This window comes from Bison bison, unplaced genomic scaffold (assembly GCF_000754665.1).
Source record: "Bison bison bison isolate TAMUID 2011002044 unplaced genomic scaffold, Bison_UMD1.0 scf7180017864172, whole genome shotgun sequence".
NCBI classification, from domain to species: domain Eukaryota; kingdom Metazoa; phylum Chordata; class Mammalia; order Artiodactyla; family Bovidae; genus Bison; species Bison bison.
In genome coordinates, this window is record NW_011494744.1 from 1414356 (window position 1) to 1426760 (window position 12405).

General features: G+C 44.3%; 1 protein-coding gene across 4 annotated transcripts in view; it reads left to right on the forward strand.

Moving 5' to 3' along the window:
• Positions 1-12405, forward strand: part of MYOF (myoferlin) — a 179773-nt gene that overhangs the window by 19958 nt on the left and 147410 nt on the right. For all 4 annotated transcript variants that reach the window (XM_010842189.1, XM_010842190.1, XM_010842191.1 and 1 more), the window contains exons 2-3: positions 8826-8881; positions 11273-11364. In XM_010842189.1, coding sequence (XP_010840491.1) covers positions 8826-8881; positions 11273-11364 — 148 coding nt within the window. The remainder of the gene's footprint in view (positions 1-8825; positions 8882-11272; positions 11365-12405) is intronic.

The following is a 12405-nucleotide window of genomic DNA, read 5'->3' on the forward strand; positions in this document are numbered from 1 at the left end:
CTGGGCTCCATCTGTCTGCAGCCTGGGCGGTTGGCAGGGCTGGAACACACCCCAGGGTCAGCCTTTAGGAAGCAGACTCTGCTCGACTGGGCTTCACCACAACTCCCTGCAGGATTTGACTTTGATCCAAGAGTTTGTGTACCTGAAAGGGCAGCTCCAGAGGCCACTGGGGCACTGGGTGCAGAAAGTGGAGCAGCCTGCTTTTCTGTCTGGGCTTTCCTTTTATCAGAAGATATCAGTGACGTTTTCAGAAATATACAAAAGAGGCTCACTTTGTGTTGCAGTTGCCATTTGGCCAAAACGCCTTTCTCCTCAAACTCATTTAGCAACATCTCCTGCAGGAGTAGTGCAGCCAGAGTTGGGAAACAGGGATGCTCCTTCAGCCAGTTCAACTGGGATGGGCCCCCGACTCTGTGCTCCCCTGAGTCCCTCTAAGATCCGAGGGACAGAGGAGTCTCCTGTTGGCCCTTTCCGAAGTTTCCCTGCTTCTGATTCTTGTGAAAGTTCTTTCAGAGGCTGTTAGCTGTCAGGCTCACTGCCAGGGAGGAGCACTACCCACATGTCAGCTGCCTCTGGCAGGCCTCAGAGGCCTGGAACCGAGCCATGTGGCAGAATTGCTTCTCCGGGGCTGTGCCCAGGCCACTTGCTTTAGTCACTGGGGCCCTGACCTCCAGGGAGGGCTCCACACCTGGGAAATCCTCTGGAGTCTGCAAGGAGTGCTGCTTGGGTGCTGTGAGAAGAAATAGTTCCTGGTGGTTCAGTGCTTACCCTGTGCTGGATTCTGTGTTGAGCACTTTGCATTTATTCCCTTAATCACTAAAGCAACTTGTGTCGTAAGACTTACATGAGCTTATCAAGTCCAGCTCGCTCAGATTGTGGAGAGATGACTCTGGCAGGGGGGATAGTAATATTAATAAAATACAGTCCCATCCTTTAGGGAGTCACCGTCTGATCTTAATCCCCCAATTTTGGAAATTGCTTTGTGTCTTTATCTTCTAGAGTTTGAATCCTTGCTCTGCCACACTAGCTGTGTTGCCTCTGAGAAGTGGCTTACCCTCTCTGTGTCTTGGTTTCTTCCTCAGTAACTAGAGATGATCATAATAGAACTTGCCTCTTAGGGTTGGTGTGAAGATTAAATGAGACAGTCACGGGAAGCACTGGGAACAGTGACTAGTTCACAGCATTTAATAATTGCTAACCATGTGTGGAAAGGCTTGGAGGCAAGGAGAATCTGAAATTTTAGGCCAAATAGTGGATGCCTTTGGGTATGTGAATATTTCTCAAAACAAAGGGGGCAAAATTAAGGACCAAGAGAAGATGCAGAAGTATTTCTGAATGAGAAGTCAAGTTTAGATGGATGGCTGGTCTACTTTGCCTACCAAAGAGCTGGGGCTTCCCTGGTGGCTCAGACAGTAAAGAGTCTGCCCACAGTGCAGAATGCAGACTCCCCACAATACAGTCTGCCTACAGGTTCTATCTCTGGGTCTGGAAGATCCTCAGAGAAGGGAATGGCTACCCACTCCAGTATTCTTGGCTGGAGAATTTCATGGACAGAGGAGCCTGGCCGAACATGACTGAGTGACTAATACTTTCACCAAAGACCTGAGTTACATGTGGAAGCTTTGTAAATAACACCCCCACTTCTCCTGCGGCTATCTCAGTAAGATGCAGCAGTCTAACCAGTCAGGACTTGGGGGGACTTCATAAAACTCATGTTCTATTGGACCTGGTGGAAAACTTAGAGGTCCTCTAGTCTAAATTCCCTAGTTCATCAAAGAGGGACTTTGAGTTTAGTGGTTGATCTTTATGTCTCTCTGATAACAGCTCAGAGAAATGGAGAGTTCCCTGATTTGAAAGTCCAGTCAGAAAAGCTGGACCAATACCTGCTTTCTCCTTGCAGGGTTGTTAGAATCAATGAGATGTATGGTTTTGAAGTATGTAAAATCTGTTACCATTGTAATGTTGTTACTTCCATGGCCACTTAGTGTTACCAGTTGGTCCCATTTTGTGGGAACGAATAGTATACATGTATATATAAATGGAGAAAGAGGCAGAGGCAGAGAGTGGGGAGGGAGAGGGCTCATGGCATTTGTAGAGTCAGCAAGGTTGAAATTTGTGGGGCAGATGTATGGACAGGCCACTCAAGATGGCTGTTCTCTTGCTCTCTGCACATCCCTTGCCCATCACTTGCCTACTTCACCTGTATCCCAGTCATCTGACTGACCTTCCTAGGTGCTTGCCCCAGGCCCCAGGTGTTGATTGTTCTTTTGAAAGGGGCAGTGAGGGACACGCTCCTTTCCCTGGTAACAAATGAGACCACCTGACGTCAGTTCCCCTATAACTAATAAGCTCCCCTTTGCCCAGGAAGCAAAGACTGCCTCCGCGTCCTCCCCTCTGTCTGCCGCATGCAGTGGGGTATTGCTCCAGGACCTGGCTTCAGACGTGTGAGCTCCCCCATCCATTAAACCACTGATGATGTCTCTGTTGCTGACTCCAGGCTCTTTCCTGGTCTTGAAGCTGGTCAAACACGGGCCTCATAGGCCTGTGGGGTGCAGCCCAACTGAAGGCTGGAAATTCAGGTAAGGGTTGACATTGTAGTCTTGAGACTGAAACCTCAAGGGCAGGCCAGTGGGCCTGATACAGTCTTGAAGCAAAATTCGTTCTTCTCCAGGAAGAGAGGGAAAACTTCAGTTTTTTCTCTTAAGGCTTATCAGCTATAGGCCCACCCACCTTACAGAGAGTGATCGGCTTTACTTGAAAACAATTGAAATTACTTGAAAACAATTTTATACATTGTTAATCACATCTATAAAATACCTTCACAGCAGCATCTAGACGAGAGTTGAACAAACAACTGGCACCACAGACTAGTCAAGTTGATACAAAATTAGCCGGCACCCTGGTGCTTTCGGCCTGGATGGACCAATACAGACTAGGAGTCATGGTGTCACTCTCACCTCTTCAGTAAGGGCTCCGCACACTGTTTGGTAGGTGGACAGCAAAGGAAAGTTTCCGTGCCAGAGGGTGTGGTGGCTTGGTAAAGAGTGCTTGTTCAGTTCTTCGGAAACCTTATTGGGAGGTTGGCATGAGAGTTAATTACTGCAGTGTTGACCTTCACAGATCTGAGAGAGAAGTAATTGTAGTTAATAAAAAAAAAAAAAAAAACCAGGAAATGTCTCAAAGAATGCCTTTGAGTCCAGAGTGTATCCTGCATTTAAATCAATTGTTATATTCCAGGTTGAAAGTTTTTAATTCTTTACCATAGGAAGAAACATATCTTCATAACATTAGAGGTGGAAACGGGGGAGGTAGGAGTGTGAAGAAGGGGAAAGAGTTTCTGGTAATTTAATCTACTGATGAGTGCCTGTGGCTGAGACCTTTGAAAAAAAGACATGGAATTGAATAATTGAATAAGTGTGTAACTGTGGTTGTTGATAAGACAGGAATTTATGTACTTTCTTTTTTGGCTGACATGTTTATGTGTGAAAATAGGCTTTCAATAAAATGTAATGTGGACACATCTTGATTAAAAAATTAAAGCTGCCTTCTTGGAAGGGGTTGGGCTGGGTTTTTCCAGAAAGCTAGGAGCTAATGCCAACTTCTTAATCTTTCCTTATTAGCCAGAGAGGTAGGAGGGTAGTTGCAGACTAGTCCTGAGTTAGAGGATTTCTTCCTAGCTCCCTGACCCTGGGCAAGTTACCCAACATTCTGGGCTTGCTTTGCTCATCTGCAGATTGGGGATATTAACAATGCCTACTTTTTCGGCTTGATACAAGGGTTAAAGTTAAATGAAGTGAGGTATGTGAAGGATTTAATACAGACCTGGCTGGGAGGGAGAGTCTCACTATTAGTATCAATATTATGCGTAGGTACCAGGTGTGGCAGGAAATTCCACAGGGATAGCCCTACCAGTGGCATCTGCTAGGACTCGGCCCTTCTGCTCTGTTCTCAAGACAGCTGAATCATGTGTTCAGGAGTATGTCTTGGCAGATTCGTTGAGCAAATCTTAGTTTTTCCTGTTGGATAATGAATTCCTGAAGTTATGGAGTCAGTTTCTAATATCCTCCTTCCTAAGTGACTTGAATCAGCCAAATGATGCTTTTCCTGTCATTCAGGGCTTCACGGTGTGACCATAACCTTCCCACACAGCCTGGTTGCCTTGATTCCCTTACACATCCTGTGGTTCCAGCCCACTGGGCTGTGTAGTGTCCCCAGACATTACTTGTTCTCCATCCATGGCTGACCCACCATGCTGTTGCCCTCATCTGGAGTGACATTTTCTTCCCAGCTCCCCATTTCCAGTTCCTTCCAACCCCTACTCAGCCTCTGCTCCCCAGCGTGAGGCTCCACTTCCTCCACTTACCTCCACTTCCTCTGAATCTGCATCTTCATCTATACCCCTCTTTCTGAAAGAAGCTTTCTTTCTGTATCAGACACCTGTAGCCATATCTACCTCCCCAAGGTCGGGACCCCAAGGTCTTGGGGATCTTTGTATCTCTCACAGCAACCTGCTCAGTGCTTGGCAACTGATATTTCAGAAATATTTGTTGGATGGAGGAATCAGGAGGTTGATTAATGTCATGGGAGAACTCACTTAGTAGACCATTTCCGTGGACTGAGCTATGAGGTCCCTGACCTGGCCGGTCATCATTCCCGTTATTACCCTTCTTATGGGAGGAAACTCCAAGATAAAAATAAAACATGATGGAACTTTTTATACTGGGTGAAAACACGCAGGAAGATTTGTTTGGTTCTTCTATTCAGTAACCCATAAACTACATTGATGGAATGTTTGAGACCAGGAACTATCTTATACTCTTTTTCTTCAGTTATTAGCAACATCCTTGTTAGGCCTTATGCTGAGTTGTGGCCCACTCTTTGGGACCCCATGGACCGTAGCCCGCCAGGCTCCGCTGTCCATGGAATTTTCTAAGCAAGAATAGAAAATGGAAATAGAAATGAAATGGGTTGCTATTTCCTCCTTCAGGGGATCTTCCTGGCCCAGGGATGGAACCCTCATCTCCTGTGTCTCCTGCATTGTCTGGCAGATTCTTCACCACTGGGCCACCTGGGAAGCCCTCCATTAGCATATAGTAGGTGCTTAATGAATGTTTGAGAATGAATGAACAGGTGACCTTTATCACACTCTTCAGCTGCTGACTCTGGAACAATCCCCACTGGGGGTGGAGAGTCATTAGTACCAGGCTTGGCATCAAGACAGCCTTGCAACATGCCTTCCTACACTGATCCCCAGGTTGGTAACCAGGCTTGGGACTCAATTCAAGTGAGTAAATGCTGGCTCTATTTAAAGCTTCCCTGGAGCCCCTGTCTTAGCTCCTTGTCTGGGATCTTAGAGACTTAGAGGAGACTGGAATTTTGCTTCAAGACCATCCTTGAGTGTTGCCAGTCTTAAGGCTTCTGCTCAGTTTCTATAAGTTATTTGCTGCCTTCTTGCTTTTCCTGTTGGCCGGGACCTCATGTTGCCCATCTCTCTCTTGAAGGCCTGCCATGACTTCAAGGTCCAAATTCACTCCTTCCTGACTCAGGTCTCCACTCCATTCTCCCACCTCCCCTAGCCTAAGCCCAGGATATGGCAGCCAGCCAGCATGGTGGTGAGCTGCAGTGAGATTAATGGTAACCCTTTCATGCTTGTCAAAGGCAGAAATTCCTAACCTTTGTCCGGGTCCCTAACTCATCTGAGAATCTGATCAGAACAATAAACTCTGTCTCCAGAAGAACTCTCAGATGTCATATTTTATGTCTTGGAGCAGACAGTCTTGGACACTTTTAGGACACCCTGAAACCTGACCTTGGACTTTTCCTATGGCCACTGCCCAGGATCCCAAGCCCACTATCCACATCGTGCCTGTGCATCTTCTTTAGTCAATATTTCTGACAGCTTCCAGTGCGGCATCGGTGGTGGCAAACACACACTCTGGGTTTGAAGCTAGGAGATGTAGGTGCAGATTCTGTTTCCTTGTTAGCTGTGGCTTGAACAACTTAACCAGCTTTTCTTGATTCCTGTTGAGAATGTTTACCTTGCAGGGTTAGGGTAAGCATTTAGAGACACCGAAGTAGAATGCACAGCCTGGCACCTGTAGATCGTTCTCTAGAGGGAGCAGCTGCAGTTGTGGAGAGAAGCCATTTCTTCCGTTTCCAATTTCAACAGCCTTTGCAGGGCTCCTTTTTGTCTCTCACACTTTCTGGTACTGTAACCAGAGAGAAAGCTTGAGAGGCTTCTGTGAGATGAGGGGAAGAGTGAGTGGACTCAATAAGGAAGTGTGGGAGGGGAAATGAGGACCGCTTCTAGGTGACATCAGAATCCAGTGAGGGGCTCTGCACAGAAAGCCTATAGTCATAGTCAGGATAGATCCAGGCATGAGCCGATGAGTAGAGTCCTGCTGAACTTTGAAAAGGGAAGCCAGCAGGGCGATGGGAGCCTACTCAAGTGGAAAAGTTAATGCTTAGCCGTGAGGGTTGCTGCCTCAGCTTTGCTATGCTGAGGTCGTGGAAGAATGTGGTGGCTAGTCCCATAGCTGGCCTTGTGCTGGGAGCCTTAGCAATGTGACATTCAGCCGAACAAAAGCCACTACCTCCTGCATTCCACTACAGTAGAGGGGAAGCTGTGGAGTGGTTCAAAGCATGGCCACTGACGTGGGACTGCCTGGGTCCATAACCTAGCCTTGACCCACTTAATAGCAATGTAACTTGGAATTCCTTACTTGACTTCTCAGTTTCCTTAGCTGTGAAAGGGGGATGGAAATGATTGTACATAGGATTTTTCAGGAAATTGGGTCATGTGAGATGATAGAAAAAATATACATCACCCTGACCTGCTGCTCATTGTTCCTGGCACAGAGCTCCTAAAACCCTTGTAATTTTCTAAGTGATGAGAACAGTAGGAACATTTCTGGTTCTAATCTTTGACCCCATCTCTAACATAGGGCTCCTAAAACCCTTGTAAATTCCTAAGGGATAAGAGAGGGCAGTAGGAGCATCTTTTGTTCTAATGAAGCCACTCTGGGTGGACTCCTGGATGGGGGCTGGTCACCGGAAAGACCAAGCCATGATTAGAAGTTTGGAATGTTCAGCCCCACCCCCAACTTCTCTCAAGTGGGGAGAAGGGCTAGAAGTGGAGTTAATAATTGATCAAGCCTATGTGATGAAGCCTCCATTAAGCATCCCAGAAGTATGGGGTTCAGAGACCTTGCAGGTAGGTGAGCACATCCATGTACCAGTAGGGCAGTGCACCCCAACTCCATGGTAACAGAAGCCCCTGTGCTTGGGACCCTCTCAGATCTCACACAGCATATCTCTTCAGCTGGCTGTTCCTCTATATTATTGATCAAATCCTATAGTAAGCTGGTAAGTAACTGTTCTCCTGAGTTCTGTGAGCTGCTCAAGCAAATTAATTGAACCCAACGATGGGGTCATAGGAACCTCAGATTTGTCTCCAGTTGGTTAGAAGCACAGATGACAATCTGGACTGAAGTGGGGGTGGGGCAGTCTTGTGGGACTGAGCCCTTAACCGGTGGGATCTGATGCTAAAGTGTCAGGACTGAGTCAAATTGTGGAACACCCAGCTGCTGTCGCAGAAAACTGCTTGGTAGGGGAACAATCCCCGCCCAATGCAGCAACATTCTGCTGTCAGAATGTTGTGAGTGTTCTGTGTGATAGTAAAGGAGACACACAGGAAGAAAAACTGGTTTTTTCCTCCCTGAAAACAGATGAGCTAAGGCTTAGAAAACCTTTTGTACTCAAACATTAGTTTTTATTTTGTTACGTATTTGGGGACTTAGGGATTCAATAGAAGCCCCTGCTCTTTGGACTTTGCTCCAAGGAAACTTTAAGCACGAGCTGGATTAACATTTGCTCATCTGGGTAGGTATACTGTCCAGTCTCAGACACACAGAAAGAACACCTTGTGTCTTCAGGAAAAAAATGATCCAGGAGTAAGGAAAATCCCCAATTCTCTGCTGGTCCTAGAAAGCATTCATCTACTAATTATTACCTTGTATTAGGTCTCTGAGAAGGGGTCTAAAAATCTGTCGCGAAGTCATGTCCAACTCTTTGCAACCCCATGGGCTGCGGCATGAGGATCCTCTGTCCTCTACTATCTACCGGAGATTGCTCAGATTCATGTCAGTGAGCAAGTCTAGCTTAATCTTTAAGCTGTGTTGGGGTCTTATCACTTGCAAAGGCAGCATGGGCTTCAGAGCTGAAATCCCAGGTTTATATTAGGCACCACTCCTGCATATGAGGTCAGACACGCTTCTCAACTCCTTGGAGTCTCAGTATCCTCATTTATCAAATGGGATACCTGTGGGTCAAAGGTCACCTTTGTTGCCTTTCCACAACAAGCTGGGGAGACACACAAGCTCTGGGTGACTTTGGTTTGCAGGATTTGGTGAGAGAGAAGCAGAGGCTTATGGCACGTCTGTGATTTTGAGTCTCCCAACTCTTGGCTCTTTAGGGATGGGAAAACATTTTTTTAGGCCAAAAATGCTGTTCACTTTGGCAAACTGATTCAGGTAGTCCCCACCCTAGTCAGATGAAGGTAAAATGTAGGCATTGTACCTTCCCTCAGGGAAGGTTCTTTGAATGAATGAGTGAATGACACTGGTTCTGTTGTTGTTTCAAACTCATGTCCTTAGAGGTGATGATGCCATCCAACCATCTCATCCTCTGTCGCCCCCTTCTCCAGCCCGCAGTCTTTCCCAGCATCAGGGTCTTTTCCAATTAGTTGGCTCTTTGCATCAGGTGGCCAAAGTGTTGGATCTTCAGATACTTCTAATTGATTGCTATCTCTTATTTTTTATTTGCAGATGAGAAAAAGAAAACAAAGAAAGTCGATAATGAACTCAACCCTGTCTGGAATGAGGTATCTTCATTATTTTACAATTTTGTTTCACTGGATAAGCTACCTCTGATTGCTCATCTTTGGTCAGAGGTTAACCCTTCCATTTGGAAGGACAATCTCTGCCCTTTCGCCCTCACCCCCTCCATCTCCCTTTGTGGCCCAAAGACAGCAGAGCAGTTCAAGGAGACATAACAGTGACGTCTGCACAGTGGTGGTGTGGCGAGTGGAGCCTGGATAGGGTGAGGAGGCTGGGGTTCTAGCTTGGTGCAGCCATGAACTTGCTGTGTGACCTTTTCCAGTTATGCTGCAAATTAGAGCAGGGGGTGGGATTAGATCCTCTCCAGAGCCCCAGAAGGGAAGCTCAGTAATTAAAACCATATCTGCATGTGATTAATTGAGTGTAATCCATGATACTTGGAGTGTCTGGAAGTCATTTTTTTTTATGTTGATAAAAGTAATACATACTTAATGTAGAAATTTTGAAAACTTCAGCTTTAAAAAATTACTTTTGACCCTACTATCCAGAAGTGACTATTGATAACATCTCAGAGGTATCAATAAATGTTTATTGAGTGAATATATTTATTATGTTTTAAAATCAGCAAATAAGTATATAGTGAGTACAGTTTCCTATCTTTTTCTTACTATTATATCCTGAGCATATACCTTTCTCATTCCATTTGAAAATCTTTTAATTACTTGTGTAATATTGTATTGAAGTAATGTAATTTATATACCTCCTCCGCCTGTTGACTTTATTTTATAAATGGTTCAGTGTTTAATATATTTATAGATATGTGAAGTTTTAAATTCTTTCCATTGAGTAGGATTTTCCTATGCTGACTAATTTTTGAAAAGTCTATCATCCACCCCATTGTTTTTCCAAAAGCTAGGTCAAACCTTTCTGGAAAAGTACAGTGATAAATATCTTTGTTATTTTGCTAAGTTACCAGGCTATGAAGACTTCCCCTTCACCAACTGCAAACCTCTTCCCCTGTTCCCCTCCTAACTAGTTTCAGTATCCCTATAAGATAAAGATTACTCATTCTCATTGGATGAGGCCAAGACTGAAAGTTTCCTGGTGCCTTCCTGAAAAGCCCTGCTGGTCTCATATAGGTTGAGAGGAAATTCCACTGCTGCAGTTTCACTGGAACCCAGAATACAGCCAGCTGGACTACCAGCTCCCTGAGAGCAGAGGCCTGTCGGGTTGATCCCTGTGGGCACTATGGGATCCTAGCACCTCACACACAGCTCCAAGACTAAAACAAAAAGTACATACATGTATGCATTTTGTTGTGTCCGACTCTTTGCAATCCCATGGACTATAGCCCACCAGGTCCTCTATCCTTGGAATTCTCCAGGCAAGAATACTGGATTGGGTTGCCATTCCCTTCTCCAGGGAATCTTCCTGATCCAGGGATCAAAGTTGGGTCTCCTGCATTGCAGGCAGGTTCTTTACCATCTGAGCCACCAGGGAAGTCCAATAATTTAATTTTTTTTTTTTAGTGGTAGCATACCACTTAAGTTTGTGCTCAATCCATGTGGCCAATGGCAGAGAGGAGTGTGGTCACATGAGTGGGGTTGTTTTCCACAGGGCATCATCCATCTCACACTATTTTGTTTCTGACACATCTTTTCTTATAATGCATATGTTTATCAAGGAAATTTCCCAATTGAAATTTTATAACTGAAACCAAACCTAAATGAAATGCCAATCCCAAACCCATTGGGGTTGGTGGGCATCTTCTAATATGACCTGTGAGATGCCTCCTCCATCCATATCAAACATAATCAGGAACTGCTTTATTGAATTCATTTGTTACATAATTAAAGGCATCAGTGGTGCTAAGTGGATTTCTTTTTTTGTTTGTTTGTTTGTTTTAATATTTACCCTTAGAAAGCAATTTACTGCTTTAAGATGAGAGACTTGCCTGACTACCGCACTGACTGTGGTGGGGCTTAAAAATAAGGGGCTGATGCAATTCAGAAAATGTTTTCTTAGATTTATTCATCTCTTTGTTCACTAGTAATATGATTAATTTAAAATTAACCCTTAAAGCATTTTTCATATACAGATTTCATTCTATTCATGCAACAGTTGTGGTAGGCGTTAAGTCTAGATCTCCGCCCATGAGATGGATTTGGTCTTGTTCAAAGCTAAGGAGCCTAGAAAACAGGGAGCTAGGAGTAGCTACCAGGCTCTCTGAGGCTAAGTCTGGTGTGCTTTTCCACAAGTCTCAGCAGCTTCCAGGTTCAGAATTTGATCACTTCTGTCTCACTGTAGAATTGAGGCCTTGAAAAGATTGTCATTGGTGAAGATGAACCAGTGTTTATTAATAGTATTGGTGCATCTTATTATATTCCCAGATCCTTTTAACAGACTTTTTGTCTCCATAACCTTTCTGTGGACAGATTTTGGAGTTTGACTTGCGGGGTATACCGCTGGATTTTTCATCATCCCTTGAGATTGTTGTGAAAGATTTTGAGACAATTGGACAAAATAAGTAAGTTGATTTTGATTGTTTTTGTCATTTTACATATTGTTGTACTATTGTTTGTTTTGTTGAAGGAAAACATCTTTAATAACGTAATGTTTTCAATATCATTGTGCTTTAATTCTATCCGCTGACCCCCTTCCCACTTATGAGCCAACATCAGACGTAGCTAATCAATCACTGTGATTGCTGTATTCCTAAGAGGTTGGAAACATGAAGCCACCACTAGTCTATCCAATTTGTATCCAACAGGTACTTACAGAGAAACCTGTTCACACTCCTGCAATTTCTTTGTTAATTACATGTAGGCACTGATGGTTTATCCAAACTGTAGCTTTATTGGACGCAAAATCATTTCTTCTTCTGATTACGTGTGCCCCACGTGCATTTCATTCAGGTTCTCTTTCCAGCACTGCTTCCATTTTAATGTCTCACAAATTGAAACCAGATTCCTTGCCTTACTGCCTCTACCAGTTTCAGACGGGGAAGAGTCGTGGTAGTCCCCAGGAGTGGTACAGAGGGTTGTCTCCTGGGTAAAGGTGAGGTTCCCATGGGACTGAATGACCCCAGTAAATTCACCCCAGTCCTTGATCTAGACTTTGGCCTTAGACTCAGAATGCAATCTTAGGTTATCAATTCAAATTAACTAAGCTCAGTAAGAATTGTTCAACTCTAAAATCATAATACTTGTTATTTTCCAGCGGAAATTAATTGCCTGGTTGAGGAGGGCATTCCTGCTCTCTGATTAATAAATTTAAATTAAAAAAATTATTTTATATTAGGGTATAGTTGATTTACAGTGTTAGGGTATTATACATATCTATTTTTCAGACTTTTCCCATATAGGTTATTACAGAGTATTGACTAGAGTTCCCTGTGCTATACAGTAGGTCCTTGCTGATCATCTATTTTAAATATAGCAGTGTATATATGTTAATCCCAAACTCCTAATTTATCCCTCCCCTTCTCCCACCTTTACTCTGGTAGCCGTAAGTTTTCTAAGTCTGTGAGTCTATTTCTGTTTTGTGAAGAAGTTCATTTGTATCATTT